At 47.3% G+C, this 17,088-nt stretch overlaps 1 protein-coding gene across 1 annotated transcript in view; it reads right to left on the minus strand.

Moving 5' to 3' along the window:
* Window positions 1–17,088, minus strand: part of SHISA9 (shisa family member 9) — a 266,704-nt gene that overhangs the window by 9,196 nt on the left and 240,420 nt on the right. Inside the window, exons 3-4 of the mRNA XM_045777902.2 lie at window positions 15,805–15,960; window positions 8,912–8,959 (exon numbers count right to left, since the gene is read on the minus strand). Coding sequence (XP_045633858.2) covers window positions 8,912–8,959; window positions 15,805–15,960 — 204 coding nt within the window. The remainder of the gene's footprint in view (window positions 1–8,911; window positions 8,960–15,804; window positions 15,961–17,088) is intronic.

Raw genomic sequence — 17,088 nt, forward strand, 5'->3', positions numbered from 1 at the left:
TAAAGCAGGGGTTAAGTTCCCTTATTTCTGGAGCAGGAAAACCTGCTTGCTGCCCAGCTCCATATCCCTGGCTGTAGCCTTGCAGGGGCGTGACTGTTGTGCGCAGTGAGTTCAGGGAGGCAGGATGCAGTTGGGTAAAGAGGCTGGGACTGGTTAGAGACTGCTTGGATATAGCACAAGTCTCGTCTCCCTCCCAGCTCCCCCAGTGGTAAACTGAGTAAAAGCTCATCTTTATTAAATCCACGCTCTGTTCTAGATACTTGGCTAGGGAATTTGTTAACACTTTTTTTAAAAAAAAAGATTTTATTTATTTTAGAGAGAGAGAGGTGGGGAGGGGCAGAGGGAGAGGGAGAGAGAGAATCCCAAGCAGACCCCCTCTGAGCATGGAGCCCAACGCAGGGCTCAATTCCAGGAGCCCGAGATCATGACCTGAGCCGAGACCAAGAGTCGGACACTTAACCGAGTGTACCTCCCACACGCCCCTGTTAACGCCTTTAATACTCTCAATATCCTACCAAGGTAGGTGCCATTCTAGGTTTCATTTTATAAATGGGGAAACTGAGGCTACAGAGCTTTGGCAACTTGTCCAAGCCTTGGCGCTGGGATTTGAACCCAGGATACCTGGCCCAATTCTGGGTGTCCTGGAATTTGTGAATGTGTGGCTACAGCACCCCCCATTTTTCTAACCACGAGCCTGCCTTAGAGAAGAACAGTCTTATTTCCTTAACAAGGTTTTATCTGCAGGAGAATATCCCCCCAAAACTAAGGAAGACGGAGGGCAAGTGAGAATTATGCAGAGAAACCATTTTTCTTGATTCCTCCTCTCAAAACATCAGGGACTGGGGTACACATGTAAGTATCAGATTCTCAAGAGGAAACGTCAGAATGTCACAACCGGAAGTTTAACAAAGCCCCAGATTCCCTCCTAAGGCAAACTATGTATATCTTTTTCTTCCTTAAGGTGAGGAGGAGGGAGCTGGGGTACCCTGAGACGCTCCCTGCGAGGTTGTGGCCGGTCCAGGTTGGCTACTGCTTTACCAGGCACACGGCTCTTGGCATCTCTGAGGGGCACTGACATTGGTTGGAGTGTGGGCCAGTCACCAACCTGTCCCAGAGCTGGGCTGGGCAAAGAGCCATCCACTTCTCACAGAACTGAGAGAAGACTCCAGGTCAGGTACTCTCCAGGAGCCTGACACACACTATGTCATGCTGGCCCCCACCCCACCCCAAGCCCAAGAGGCAGACGTGGTTGCCGGGGCTCACACTGAATCCCTCCATGACATTGTATTGGGATTATCTGGGATATTAACTAATATTTCTTTTCCTTGTGCTTCTACTATCCCCTCCCCACCACCCAGAGGGCAGCAATTACCTCCAGCGATGACAAAGAGCCAACGTGTTGGTTTTGAATCTTACACTGGGCTCTCGACAGCCACAGCAGAGCCCCGATTCACAAAGGGCAAGGCTTTAGCAGTAAGTTCCAGGAATTAAAAGGATTACTGAGAGAAGGAAAGGAGGGTTAATGAGGTCAGAGCTTGCAGGCTGCCCTGCACTCGGTTCATACAGTATATAATGATGTCTAGAAGAACGGCCACCTGATTTTTGTTGACTGTAAGTTCTTTACAATATGGTGGAAAGACCCGAACCTCTGAGAGAAGATGGATGTGAGTTCAGATCCCAGCTCTTCCACTTACAAGCTGAAGAACTTGAGCAAGTTACCTGAACTCTCTAAGTTACACCAATAAAATTGAGAATCCAATGACAATGGTTGGGTGGCAGGGGGTCAAGGGTACTGAAGAGAATCATTTCCAGTACCAATGTCCTTGCCTCATAGTTGGTACTCAACAGATGGTAGCTGCTATTGCTGCCATTGTTAGGAAGGAGAAGAAAATCACGTGAAGATAATACGATCGACTTTGCAGGGTGCAGAGCAGAGGTCAAAGAGACAAGGCAGGTAAAAGCACAACCATTACACATGGCACACTCCCACTTGGGAAGATGTAGCACATGGCCACTCACATCCCAAGTCTCTCTCTACCTTCTTCTCTTGGGCACGTGGCCACCCAGCTCCAAACTAGATTCCCCCAGCCTTCTTGGGAGCTAAATTTGGCCATGTGGCTCATCTCTTGCCAGTGGTATGTTAGCAAAAAGGAGGCAACCAAGTTTCATTTCACCTGACTTGCTTAACAGAAAATCCCTTGCCCTGGGTGTCCTCTCTTCCCCCTTCCCATTGGCTATGACAGCAGATAACCATAACAATGCAGGCGAGGACAGTCCTGTAGAGGGTGGTAGAGAAACAGTGTTCGAGGAGCCTGGGTCCCCGAGTGACAGCTTGGAGTAGAGCTGCCCCACCAACCTGGACCACTCCTCTGCGGACTATCACAGAGAGATATACTTGTGGGGCCTTTGGTTCAGTAGGACGGTATTTGCTTTTTACTTATACCGGAATATTTTCTGGGTCTCTACTTTTTTTTTTTTTCCCTCCTTCACAAGCTAAATTAAAAAGTAGAAGGGGGGACATTTCATGTTTAAAAAAAAGTACCCAGGTATTTCTCTCTTCTTTTCAAATACATTCTCTAAAGCTGCGTAGGCTCCTGAAACTGTCTCAGCAGGCAGAAACAAGAAAGGCAGGAAAAAAGCCTAGCTTCTCAGAAAGGACAGAGCCAGGAGAGGACGGGAAGATTTGTCTTTATGGTGAATTAGCCCCGTTTCACCTGGTTCTGGGCCTTGCTGAAGAGACACAAGTAGGGAAAGTCACATTTGAACCAGGTCCTAATGAAGCTCAGGGCTCCTGGCTCTCTCTGCTGAGCTTCACATCTTCCTTGAAGTCCTATCTCTCTAAGAAAGAAAATTGTCAAGGGGAGTCCAGAAGCCTGGATCTTTTTTGTCTTAACCCTGGGGGCTCCCACTGTCTTTGCTGGAGGGGACTCTGAAACAATGCCCGGCTAGGGTTTTGCACCAAAGCTGTCCAGGCTGTATCACGAGCCTCTAGGATGTGACTCCAGGGAGCCCTCTGTGAATGTCTTGTTGCTGACAGGCCTCTAAACCTGCAGGTCCTTTGTCTCTTCCCTTAGGCAGCCCTGCTGTGCAGTCACCTCTTTCTGAGAGGCTGTTGAACAAAGATGGACGGACTTGTGACCCAGCCATGGCTGACCACAGAGCCCCCTACACAGAAGGGCTCTAGATGGAAACCATGCATTCATTCCCTGCCCTCCCATGCATCCTGTATTACTGCTCCATAGACGGAGATCATTCTTTTCAGAAGTTCCTTGTGTGGTTTGTCTTCTGATCGACCTCCACTCTGGTGAAATTTTATACAACTGGTGTTTTGTTTTGTTTTGTTTTAATGAAGCAAATAAAGGTTAAGTATCCTTAATCCGGTGTACTTCCTTCCAATTAGCTATAGCAGAGGACCATCTCAAAGCAGCTAATTTTGAGATTTGGGATCCTATGTTAGATTCATGCATGAATGACCTCAATTCTTCGCCTTTCCCTGTATCCACACTCTTCGTATGTGACTTTGAAACTCACCCGAAAAGAGGAAGATCTCTTCTCCCCCACCATTGGCTTCTGACTAGTGTGACTAATGAATGTTAGCCAACATAACATAAGTTTAAAGAAGTGCTTGCTGGTTTGGGGTTCCTCTTTTGCACCAATGCCATTATCATGAGATGTGTGACCTACCCTCTCTGAGGGTGAGAGACACCTGGAGCCAAGCCAAGGCACCCGAGTCATTCCAGCTAAAACCAGCCCTGATCAGCCAACATTCAGCCAACTCCCAGATATATGAGTCAACTCAGCTGAGACTAGGAGAACTTCCGACATCAGCATAGACACCTGGTCTCGGTAAATTCTGCTAAATAAATGTTAAACCACAAGATTTGGAGCTGCTTGTTACACAGCATTTTTGTGGCAAGACTATGAATATAAACACCAATCATTTACTCACTCTACTTCCAGGAGGAGGCCTCTATTTTCAGGTGGGGAATCCACTGGTCTCCTACTCTTAACACACATGGTTTGGATGACACGCTTCCACTCTCCCACCCCCCAGCTATTCCCCAGGGACTACAGCCAACCCATTCCATTGCCCTCACCATAACAATTTGTTCAGAGGTGGGCACATGACAAGGCAAGCCAATCAGAGCAAAGCCTGGGATCTTCAGTTATAGAGATGGAAAGGGCCAAAGAGATCAATGATCCCAACCTTCCATTCTACAGAAGAGACAACTAAAGCTGTTGGCTCAAGGACTGCCTATTGGGTAGAAACAACACTGGAGCTAGGACACAGGTCTCTTGACTTCCATCTGGTTAATTTTTCTATTTCCCAGTGCCTCTTCAGAAAAGACTACACAATTCCATTGAAATGCTATGCCCAACTTTATTCAACAACTTATTAATAAAACCCATATTGAGTGTCTACTCTGTGCTGTGGGCACCATGCAAGGTGCTGGGGAAGTGTGAAACGAAGATCTAAAAAAAAAAAAAAAATCTAACTGGCTTAGCATCAGAGGGGCATATTTTCAAACTAGCAAAATGTTTATTGACTCTTACACAACGGCATTTTCTGCCAAGCAGAGAATCTCCTCCATGTCCTATGGATTCCCAAAGAAGCTCATCAAAACTCCAGTGCTCACTGTGTGCTTTTTAAAAGAGGCCAAACTCGGGAGCTGGCGGGATTTGGTTTTTATTAAAAAAAGATCCCCTCCCAATCCCCTACCTGCTCAGCACCGTCCTGCTCCCCAGCAAACCGATCACCCAAATCAGGACATTGGAAAAGGCTGAATTTCATGAAGTCGTGTTTTAAGGTTGCCTCTAGGTGGGTCCTTATCCAAGATGTGTGCACTCCAACAGAACTGCCACCCAAATTAGCCATTGTCTCCTGCCTTGTGCCTTCTGTCGCATCTCTCGGATGGACATGAATTACTGAGCTACATCGATTTTCTTAGAAAAAAGAAAGAACCAGAATTTGCTGAGTACCTACTACGTACTAGACGCTCTTACCCGTTTCAATGACATTGTCTCATTTAAACCGTCTTAAACGTAGGTGACAAGGCAAAACCATCTCTTCCGTCCGACAGTGGGAATTAAGGCCCAGAGATACTGAGCAATGTGGCCGCCAAATTTCTCTGCCACAGCTGCTAAGTGTCAGGGTGGGACAACGAATCCAAGACTGTCGCCTCCGATGTTCCTACTTTCCAGCTGTGGCTCCAGCTCAAACCCCCAAATAAGAAAATAGTTTGATTTCAGCAAACAGCAAAAAATACTCATGTATGTCTGGAAGAACGCGGGCATGTGAAATTGGTGTTCTAGGACAAACCGTGTCTAGGGATTGGGTCTTGGAAAAGGCAGGCCCAAACCTTAGTATATAGAGAATTATCCAGAAGGTGCAGTTAATAAATGAAAAACTAAAAAATGTTGAGGCCCCATGGCCAGTGGTCCCAGTTTCTGTGCAGTATGTGGGCCCAGGATTTTCATTTGTAACAAGCATGTCCAGTGAATTTGAGTCCAGTCTGTAAGCCATTCTTTGAAGACTGGGTCCTGGTCTTGGGTCTGATATAGTTTTCCTGTGTGACTTTGGCCAACCTCCTTTATCTCAGGGGACTCAATTCCCTCATCGAGAAGAGCAGAAGGGTTGAGTAAAACATATTTTCTTCACTGTCATCATTAAAGTGTATTACTTGTATTGTCTCCTAAACTTACTCCCCCAAACACAACGGAGTGTGGATTTTCACGGCTGCTGTTTTGGAAATGGTAGAAATGGGTGTTCAGAGTATGTGAGTGGCTCGTGCAAGAGCACACGGTCTGCTTCTGATCAGAGCCGGAGTGATTATATCACAGTCCTATGCTGGCGGGTTCCCCCAAGTTCAGTGCTCCAGCATAGCACTGGACTGAGCAACAGGTCAGGTTCAAAGATTCATTTTGCAAAATGACCAGATTTCAAAAGACAAGGCTTCAGACTAATTAGGGGAATCCACTGGGCTCAAGGTAGTGGTGCTTCCCCGGGGCGGGTTTCCAACAATTATGGGGGGAGCTCCCAGGGCTGGGCATGCGCAGAGCAACAGCAGTGACCACTAGGGGGCGGCATGCATGGGAAACGTCAGGTTAGAGAAAAACGAATCATGCCAACCGGGGTGTGATGTTTGCCATTTCCCACCCCGGCAGACAGAGTTCACCTCCCAAGGGAGTTGGAGTCAATGTGGATGGAAACAGGAAACCTTCGTCTGCAGAGACCTCGCCGCCATTCCTCCTTGGCAGCTACCCCTTCCTTCACCAACCTGCCCAGGGGGCACCCGCCCCTCCGCCTACTCTCCGCTCCTGCCCTATGTTCCCAGAGCAGGTTCCTAGCAACACTCGCGCCCCTGGATGTTAAGCTGTTAACTGGTTTTCCTGAAGAGAGAAGAGATCAGACATCAAAAGTGTTTGGGAAATGACGTGTTACAGTCTGACACTCTTTGTTAGCACGAGATTTTCCAGAGTCTTTCATTTGCTCCCCTGATAATAGTCCTAATGATACCAGTAATAGCCTTCATGTGGTTATCACTTTCTGAACGCCAGGCACTGTGACACGTGTTGTACACGTTACCTCATCTTCACAGCAACCCAGGAGGTAGGTGACACTATTGCCCCCATTTTGTGGATCAGAAAACAGGGGCTCAGAGGGTCGGCTGACGTGCTGAGGGTCACAAGAGTAGCCAACAAGGAGACCGTCATTAGAACCCAGGTGATTGGAACAGTCGGCATGTGTCTCCCTTTCGAGAAGGTGGCAGAGGCCGTCCAATCACCCCAAGCTTGTTATCATGCCTCATGTAGACTCCAGCTCTGGAGGTTGAGTAGAGAACACTAGAGAAAGATCCGTGACCCCGGAGGAACTTGGGCCTGGCCATCCTTGGGACCCCTCTTCTCCTCCCCAGACAAGGCCGGATAAATAAAGATGCATTTAATAGGACAGGTGAAATTAGCCCAGTTTGGATAGAAAAACAGCTGCCAAGCCCTTGCTTTTGACCCGTCCCGAAATATTTTCTAAATGCATCTGACAACAAGCTGATACAAGGACAGGGGTGCTGACTGGCTCCGAATGCTGTCACGGGAATCATAATGGCTTTGTTTTTCACAGGGGAGAGAAAAAAAAAAGTTTATGCCTCAAATTAGTAGGTCTGTCATGTTCCAAATTGTTTGCATTTCTAAAAATGGATGTTGACATGTGAACAGTTATTATCTAATGCAAGACCCAAAAATCTGCCTCTCACAAGGCGACAACGGGGTAGTCAAGGGATCCTCTGCAGGCACGTGGGTCTACAGCTCTCTCTCTGGATGCGGGAGTACAGTGAGGCCCCCTTCCCTCCCGTGCTCCCCTCAGAGCTCGGATTGTTTCTGAGCCTCTGAGACCTGGCCAGACTCCCCTCTTCAGAACCCTCAGCCCCCAGAAAGATCCCTAGAGACCTAATCAGAGGGTGTCAGCTTCCCAGCAAGATTTCTCTAGCGCAGTGGTCTTCGGAGTGTGGTCCCCAGACCAGCAGCATCGCCATGGAACCTGTTAGCAATGCAACTGCTCAGGTCCCCACCCAGTGCCTGGGGAATCAGCGGTTCTGGGATGGGACCCAGGAATCCAGGTTTTAACAGCCTCTGGGAAGGCTGATGCTGCCCAAGTGGCCGAGATGTGAGAACCATCGAGGGCACACTGTCCCCTCCTCCCCACTCCCAGGCACTCACTCCCTACCTTCTACCATCTCTTTCTTACTTGTCCTTCCACTTCATTGTCTTCTCTCCATCTTCCAGCCACCACAGCTCAGTCACTGCCCACCGGAGTGACCACAGGAGCCTCCCAGTGGGCGGCCCCAGCTCCAGGCTGCCTGCCCACCTCCAATCCTGTCTCCACTTGGAAACCAACTTTTGAGAATGTAGAAATGGTCCTGCCAGTATCCCGCCTAGAGCCCTGTGAGACCTTCAAATTTTCCCAGTTCAAGGTCACGAAAGAGTTCTGCCACCATGGCCTTGGCTAAGCGGCATCCTCCCCACCACCAAATCCAACAGAGCAGACGAGGTGAAGGCGGAAGAGAACCGAGTTTCCCATCTGTTCTGGAAAAAGCTGCTCCCATCACAACACCCCCAGTGGGAAATAACCTAGGCCTTGAGTCAAACCGACATGGGTCCAAATTGCAGCCCCAGCACTCAGCAGCTGTGGACATTAGCAAGACTCCCTTACTTAGACACCCGAGTCCTCGTCTCTAAAAGGGAAAGGACATGGCCTGCACAGCTGGGTCATCGGAGAATTTAGTGACAACATGATAGAAAGGGCCAGCACTCGTCTGGCACATGGTAGGGAGTGAAGAGATTCTAGCTTCCTCCTGCACTGGTCAACCAGCGGGTTAATTCACAGACTCTACCTGGCCAGACCCCTTAGAACCTGACGCTCACCATATCGCCTGGGGAAAGCCGAAAACAGTGACAAGGCTTATGGTTCCTGAGACCTGAACCAACAACCCAGCTCTGCTTCTCTCTCCCTCAGAAGTTGTGTTTTCTCCCCTGCATTCATTTATCTTGGGTTTTGCTGTACTGTTTGCGCCGCTTTCTGAGACAAACCAACATTTCCTGGATGTCTTACCTGGGATGGTGTCTGATAGTGACATTTCCCTTCAGGCAGTGAATATTGAGAAGTGAGGGGTAGCACTTTCTTCAACAACGGCCCGGAGCACAGATATGCCACACACACACACACACACACACACACACACACACACACACACACACAAACACCTACATGCCGGAACTTGGACGGACTTGCAGGGCTACCCAACGGGGACACACGTGTGGCACTGGGTCACACACAGACACCAGGACTGTGCCTTCACTGATCAGTGTCAAATCTGACAACAGCTGGACAAAAGAGCCAGAAAAAGCTGTACGGTACCTTTTGGTGACTTAAGTGTCGCCACTGCCCAGTCACCATCAGAACTTCCTAAAAAAACAACAATCGAGAGATGCTGATTTGCTGGCCGGCTTCCCACGTCCGCTGCGCCCTCACCCCCAGGTGCCGTTGCCGGCGGTCCCAGCTGCAGCCTCCGCGAGGCGGGCAGGCCCCAGGGACCCCAGGCGACGGGAGAGAGACCAAATGTGCAAATGTGATGCTGCGTGCGCACACCTCCTTCTGCAAAGCATGCGGCGGTATCAGGATAACGCCCAGCAGAGGGTCAGAAGAAGTCCCCTGAAAAAAGCCTACATGTTTTCAGTTACATTAGGAAGAGAAAGATTTCTTAGGCAATGAATCTGGCTCTGAATTTCAACCCTCTAAGAAAGAAAGGAAAATCTGAGTTGCATGAGGTCACTTTAGCCAATGACAACACTCTGTTGACAACAGATACATTTTGATCCTGTTTTAGAGCAATCCCTCTCCTGAAAAGGGCTGGTGGAGGGAGCACCGTTAGCTCCAAATCCAAGGTTGGGGCAGGCTCTGCGAACTGCAACTTTATATGCTGGTGGCAGGTCCCCAAGGGGTAGGGGTGTCCTCGCACACCGTCTGTGTGAAAAATAGTGTTGAATGAATGAATGAATTCAAGTTTCTCCATAGAGTCACTTTTCCTAAGGGAGGGAAATTCCCCTAAATGCTAAAGGGGTCAAGCTTGTTATTTCAGAATCCCATAACGCTGGGAATTTTGTTTATAAATCAGATTCTCCAAGTTGAATTTCATTTCAGGTGTACTGAATGAGCCCTGGGGGATCACACATTATTAGCCGATCTCCCTGGCGGTTCCTTTCATAAAGTCGAGGATGGTAAGAAGGGCGATGTCTGCACCCTACCTATCCCTGTCTTTGATAGGCCTTCTCCGTAAGATTGGGTTTTACTCAGAGCGGGGCAAACCCACCCACGTGTCCATGCAGCGGCCTCTGCCCATTGGCTGGAGGCCTAGCCAATCAGCGCGCACCACTAGCTCCCCTTTCCTTTCTTGGGAATCTACCTGGAAAGACCAAGTCCTAAGCATTCCTGCACAATTTCCAGAGATAGATCAGGCTGCCAGCTGAGAGGAGTCACAGGGAACATTCTGTGTGATCTGAATGATTACAGAGCACAGATCCGGCCTCATTTAAACATTTCCGGTTGGACTACCAGGCATGCCAAAGGACGCTCAAATTGCCACATTCCCCCTGCGGATATGAACTCAACACCCTCATCACTCACAACAGAGGGGAAATGATGGGACAGGAGAGTGACAAAGTTAAAATTAAGTGAGACCCGCCCGGGATGACTGGATGTTTCTTCTCCCTCTGAGCCAGGGTCATTGACATCTGGAAATAGTGACGTGGCTCAAAATCTTCCTGTGCGGGTGGATACAAGCCTGATCGAGTCCCCGAGTCAGTGACACCAAAGAGGCCATCTTACCCCCAAATCAAGTTCATCACTTGAAGGCAGGAACCATGCTCATGTCATGGCCACCCCTGTCCCCGCTGCCTAAGATGGGGCTTAGCTCTGGCAAGGCACTAACAAGTTTTCTTCCATAAATCCACTGAAAATAAGGACACTTGATCCGATGGCACACAGGCTTCCACATACATACTTAAGGTCCCACTACATGCTTGGTGCCACTAGTGGACATGAGATAAAACTTTGTTGGGTGAAAAATTAAACACTTAGTAAAAGGGGATGGGTCTAAGGCATTGAGAGGAAAGCGACGTGAGGGAACTTTCTGGGTGATGAAGTATTTCTTATCCTTCCTGGGATGTCAGTTATCCTAGATACGTGTATTTCAACAATCACACTATTGTAAAATTATGATGTGCATTATTTCACTACATGTAAGTTACACCTTATCTATAGTAAACCAATTATGCTCAGCACCATGGGAAGACTTTCAACTTCAAACAAAGAAAAACAATATTTTAGTAAGTCCTCCCTCCAACAAAGTGGGGAATGGTACTCCTAAACCCCTCCCCGCCCCCCCCCCCCCCCCGCGGCCTGGTTATAACCTTCTGATGCCAGAAATTGCTCTCTGAAAGATAGAATCATTTCATGGAAAGAACACAGGATTCTGAATCAGGTAATCCTGAATATGACTGACTCTTGGCTCTGCCATTTACCAGAAATGCGACCCTGGGAAAACTGCTTGACTACACTGAGCCTTAATTTCGCCATCTGCAAGAATGGGACCAAGACCACCCTCAAAAGCTCAGTGTTTTGACAGTTCAATGATGTTAACCCTCTTCCTGCCATAACTTAAAAAAAAAAAAAAAACAACCTAGTAGAAGTCAATCCATGGCTGAGGTGCTCACGCATCAGTTAGGGTTTTCACGAGTGTTTCCTACAGCAAGATGGAAGAGGGAGTCCCTGCCATGTTGAAATGTGTTGTTGCTGTGGGTTTTAAACAGGGCTATTGGAAAATGTAACATGGTTCTGGCAAAATCGTCCCTTGTCTGTCAAATAGCAACAGAAAAAAATATTTTCTTATTAAAATTTTAAGGTAAAAATGAAGGTACCACAGCATGTGATCTATAATGCTGGTATGCATCATCTCTTTTACTCGTTGAGTAGCCAGGGTTGCACGGACGCATCTAAGGGGCACGTGGGCAGGAGTTAAACTTTTAGATGCCTAGAGGAAAAAAAAACAAAACTGGACAGCGGGCCAATAGGAATAAATGCCACGTGTGGGCGATTTTCTGTTTGCAAGGGCTTTTTCCATCTCTGGAGGCAGGAGCCACCCCTCTCTGAGCCATCATGTAAGCCTTGAGGATATTTTCCCAAACACCTCTGTCTTGTCAGCATTGACCTTTGAGGAACCGTAAAATGGGTTCTCACATCGTCACTACCCATCACGCAGGTGGCTCCAGCCAGGGAACTCACAGGTTTAATTAAGCTTTCAGGTTACATTTCGACTCAATCTATCACCAGACACACTTCTTGTCTTCAATCTTAGTGGACGATATGTCTAAAATGTTTAAATCCTCATTTCTGACTTAGGAAGGAGAGCCAGTTGGATGAAACTGAAGCTTTTTGTGACAGATCGTACTAGCCATATGTCAGGGCATGGATCTTCAACGTTCAGGCTACGGACGGGGCAATGAAGAGGTCTGACTGACTGCGGGTCCTTAGGACAGCCCAGAAAAGTCATTTGCTGTTTGTTTGTTTTATCAGATCCTCAGTGTGAGTTAGCTTCCTTTTATGTCTTTCCCATCAAGGTGGGATAAACTCTCCCTCCCTCAAAATGAGAGCTGAGCAACTGCATGTTAATCAAGGTATCAGTCTACCTTGGAGATTCAAGGAAAAATATGGCCAACAAACAACTCTCGTCTGGAGACTTTCATATGTGGCAGTATTTACTGAGGGATGACTGTGTCAGGCTAAGCACGTTCTATGCACCATATCATTAAATATTCTCAACAAACGATTAGCTGTCTATTTTTATTATCTTCACTTTACAGAGGGAGAAACTGAGACCTGAGGATGTTAAGTAATCTCTGAAATTACTTGGTAAATGTCTGAGCCAGGTCCTGTACTTGGAGGCCAATGTACATTCTCCCATCCCGCTGGTCATCTCCTGCTCCTGACTTGGTATCGTGCCCATCACACACTATTATTCACTGATTTTATGTATTGGGAGCACTCATTAAGTCCCGCCACATGGTACTAGGTTCTGGGGATGCAATGATGAATGGGACAGATGTGGTTCATGCCTCACTGGGCCCTACAGCCAAGGGACACCAGATTAAATGTCTAAAGAATGACTGACTGGTTGAATGAATGAATGAATTGAACGTACCTCCTTGTACAGAGTCTGATGAGGTTTAGCCTCTGACATTTCCCTAGTGTGTGCTAATCTTTTACTGACAATTGGGCAGTGAACCCCTTGGGAACAGAGACCATTCTGCAGTCACATGCTGTATCCCTGAATTGTAGAGAGAAAAGAGCTCTCTTTAAACGTCATTGAGTATGATTTCAATAAGCAACTAATAAAATAAAATAAAATAAAATAAAATAAAATAAAATAAAATAAAATAAAATAAAATAGTAAAATAAAGTAAAATAAAATGCATCAACAGTCACCATCCTTTTCCCTCCGGGCAGACACTGAATGGATGGAACATATTCAATGGCCCACAGGTATTCTAATAACGAGAATGAGTTGTATTGTTTCATTTTCTATTTTAAAATTTCCTCACTTCGTTCCTCATTTTTCACTTGAAGAAGCTGAGGTCAGAGAGTCTCGGTGACTGGCTCAAACTACCCGATGTTCTGGATATTAAAGCCGCCAAGAGAAATTTATTTTCCAGGGGTATTTTTGAACTTGGCAGTTAACCCTAAAGGCTAGCCAAGGCTCTCCTTATTTACTGGAAATTTTTGGAAAATGAGTCTGGTTATCAGAGGCTGCAAAGCTTTCAACAGCAAACAATTTTTTAAACAACTTCTCTCCCCAGTGGTAATGATTTCACTAATGAAATGCATTTCATCATCCACACACACATCATGGTGTGAATTATGCCTTAATAAAGAACCCTTCAAAGAACATTTATTATGGGATTTGCATTTCATTTGTGCAGGCAGATGCTGGACACCTGGGTAAGCCATTGGGTCAGGCAGTCCCGCTGGACCTCCATTCAAAGGAGTCACAAGACCATCAGTGACTCAGATAAAGTTTGTGAACACCCATAATAGTCAGAGAAGAAGGACAGAGAAGAGGAGGGTCACACCAGCCATATCCAGCATTGAGGAGGGTTCTCTAAATAAGATCCTTCAGAGTTTTCTAGAAGATTAGGGGTGCTTCCTTACGACTAAGCTATTCTTTGATTCACGCCAAAGACAAGCTCATTCATTCATTCAGCAAACATTTCAGAAGTTCTCCCTTTGTGGAAGAAAGGGTTACTTAAGGAGGGTAGATACATTTTCATACTGCAAATCTAATTCTCAATGCTCTGCAGACATTTGCTATGCACAGGATCCCTGTATAAATCCTGGAGAAAATTAAGGAGCATTGTGGGAATATCCATCCATTATTTACCCAAATAGCTACTGAGTTTTGAGGGCGGACAAGACACTGGGCCTAAGCTGAAGAAATGAATTGTGTGGGGAACGTAACCAGTTCAAAAGGAAAAAGAAGTCTGGGCTGATTTTTTTTTTTTAATGCCAAAAGAAGAATCAAATAGAACCAGCAGATGCCATTTATCACCTAAATGCAAAGCTCAGAAGGGGAGGGGGCACCGAACAGTGTATGACGGCTTCGCAGCTACATCGGTATGGACGCCCTGACTCCTTCTCTCCTAGGCAACAGCCCTCAGCTCTTCCTACTAATATTTGAGTCTATTTGAACACGCTTAACATGTGTATGCTGTGCAAACACGCAGTATGGAACAGAGGGAATCTGTGCTCATGGGGTGCACATGAGGGCTGAGTTGGGCGTAGAAATTCAACATGAAACGTGAGAACTGGTATAAACGTCCTTGTGGGGCTTGGGATTTAGAAAAGCCTGTGTCAGTCTGCACAACCTGTGCCCTTGGTATTAGAAATCTGCTTTGCCTGTCTTTGAGTGACTCCATCTAGAAGTCCTAGGAGATGGGGGAAAAATATGAATTCCTAAAGATCTTTGTGGTTCCAGTGCTTTCTGAACTCCCAGTATAGGCCTGGCCCTCTGCCAAGCACCAAGATGCCTGTCTTGTGCCCCTGATGTTGGGAGGCCATGGTCACCACATGCATCCTAGACACGTGATAGTGTCTGGGCTTTGGTTCCTGGTGTCAGTGTGTAACGGAATTAGGATATTTGACACTGGACTCGATCAGCAAGGGTCTCCCATCCCATCTCTGATGAGGGAAGAAACGAAGACAAGCAGCTGATAATAAAAGCAAGCATGTGGTCTGGGAGTCTTGCATCTACCTGAAGTTTGACTTCGCTATGGCTGCTGCTTCTGCCCCATAGAACTCTTGCATGAGCGATATGTTCAGGAGCCTGGGCCACCGTCAGGGTCGCTGTCACACTCCCTCATGTGTGAGCTGGGGGAAGGGACTGATGAAGGAGCAGGACTCGGGGAGGCTAGTGGCAGGAAGGTAAGCTCCAGAGTGATAAAAACCCACAGGCTGCTTGATTTGGGGCAAATGAAATTAGACCCCTTGACTCTGAGTCTCCTAATCTGAAACTGTGATAATAATTGTGCCTTCCTCTCCGGATCCCTGTGAGAAAATGAGGCAGGGTGTATAAAAGGTCCAATGCAATGTCTGGCACTTTGGTTAAGAGCGCAGTTAGCACGAGCTCTAGGTGATGCACCCCGTGCCAAAGAGCAGAAGCTGCCTGAGATGGGTGCGTTCACTTACCGACTTCTCAGAGATGTGGTGACCGCGGGGACGATGGGTGTTACCCACTACAGGGCAAGGCATTCGGAGACTGGGTGTCCTGGATTCCCGGAGGATTCATGAGGGCCGACGGTGGACAACGAAGGGGCTGGGCTGTCAGTCGGACCCAAATGGGCCTCCAGGCCCTCCTCCCCAGGAAACAGCCCCCACACGTGTCCCTCACTCACCCACCCTGTCCCACGTGGCAACGTAGGACTCGAGCCAGTCCGAGAGGAAGCAGCCCAGGGGCTCTGCTTCACAGCAACCTGAGCCCCAGGTAGAGAGACCAAGAATATGTGAGAGAGAGAGAGAAGAGAGACAAAGAGAGAGAAAGAGATGGAGAAAGAAACAAAGACAGAGAGACACAGATTTTGAGAGAGAAGTAGAAGAGAAAGAAAAGGAGAAGTAGGAAGAAAAAGTGAGAGGACTAGAAAAACCAGTCAGAGGGAACGAGAAAACAGTACGGAAAAGCAGAGGAGAAAGAGAGTAGGACTCACCCACTGCCTTCAAGGAGGCGTACTTGTTGAGCTCTTTGCCCGGCGGCTGCTGCTCATAGGGGTTGGAGATCTGGCCCAGGCTGGGGTACGAATGTGGATGGCCCATCTGCTGGAGCAAAGGAGAGGTGGGCACCGCGTTGTTCATCTGGGTCGTGTCTGCAAGTGAGGAGACGGGACATGGTCACAGATGGAGCAGGACCTTCTACCCATGCCCACCATCGCTGGGTCCCACACTCCCCACCCTCTGGGCACACGAGAGGGACAGCAGCAGACCCATCAGAGCTACCGGGTCCAGGATCCTCACTGGAAAGCAGCTGAGGATAGATGGGTAAAGGACAAATATATATGCATATATATGATTAACTTCAACCATAGTCAAGGAAATGCAAGTCAGAACAACAATGAGAAGCCATTTCTTTGCCAAGAGACGGGCAAACATTACAAGGATGGAAGGGACACCACACTGGTAAAGATGTGGGAAACTGGCCAGTCTCATAACCTCACGCAGGTGCCCAATTTGCCATATTTGCAGAAATATGGCGGTGTGTCTGGAAATGTAAAGCGAACGTATACTTTGACCAAATAATACCACTCTCGGGGATTGAGCCTACAGAAATAGTGTCAGAATACACGGGTATTTGTTCAGAGATGTTCTTTGCACCACTGTCTGTAAAGTGGCAAAAATTCACACACACAGAAACAACCTCAGCTCCTATAAAGATGGGAATTCTTAAATAAACTATTGTACATCCATATTACATACACAATATGTACATACATATGATGGGATAGCATGCAGCTGTTGGGGAAAATGTGTTTAAAAATGAATTAACTCTATGGGTATCTGGGTGGCTCAGTCGGTTGAGCTGCCGACTCTTGATTTCGGCTCAGGTCGTGGTCTCAGGGTCATGGGGTCAGCCTCGCATCGGGCTCCATACTCAGGAGGGAGTCTGCTTCTCTCTCTCTTTCTCTCTCTCTGCTCCTCCTCCTCTCTCTCAAATAAGTAAGTAAACAAATATTTTTTTGAAAAAATGATTTAACTCTCTACATGTCAATCTGCATAGTTCCTTTTGGTTTATATTGTTAAGGGGAAAAAAGCAAATGTGAAAGTAATGCAAATAATATAGCACCTTTGTTAAAGAAAAGAAAATCTATGAATATTGCTTGCATGGTACGATTTGCAAAGACAGGATAAAAAATATGTCAAGACACACGAACCAAGTCCTGCCTACTTGGAGGGAAAGGGATTCATGGGGAGAGAGGCTCAAGAAGTCTGCTGGGAGG

This window comes from Ursus americanus, chromosome 2, assembly GCF_024610735.1.
Source record: "Ursus americanus isolate L20-20 chromosome 2, mUrsAme1.1.p, whole genome shotgun sequence".
NCBI lineage: Eukaryota > Metazoa > Chordata > Mammalia > Carnivora > Ursidae > Ursus > Ursus americanus.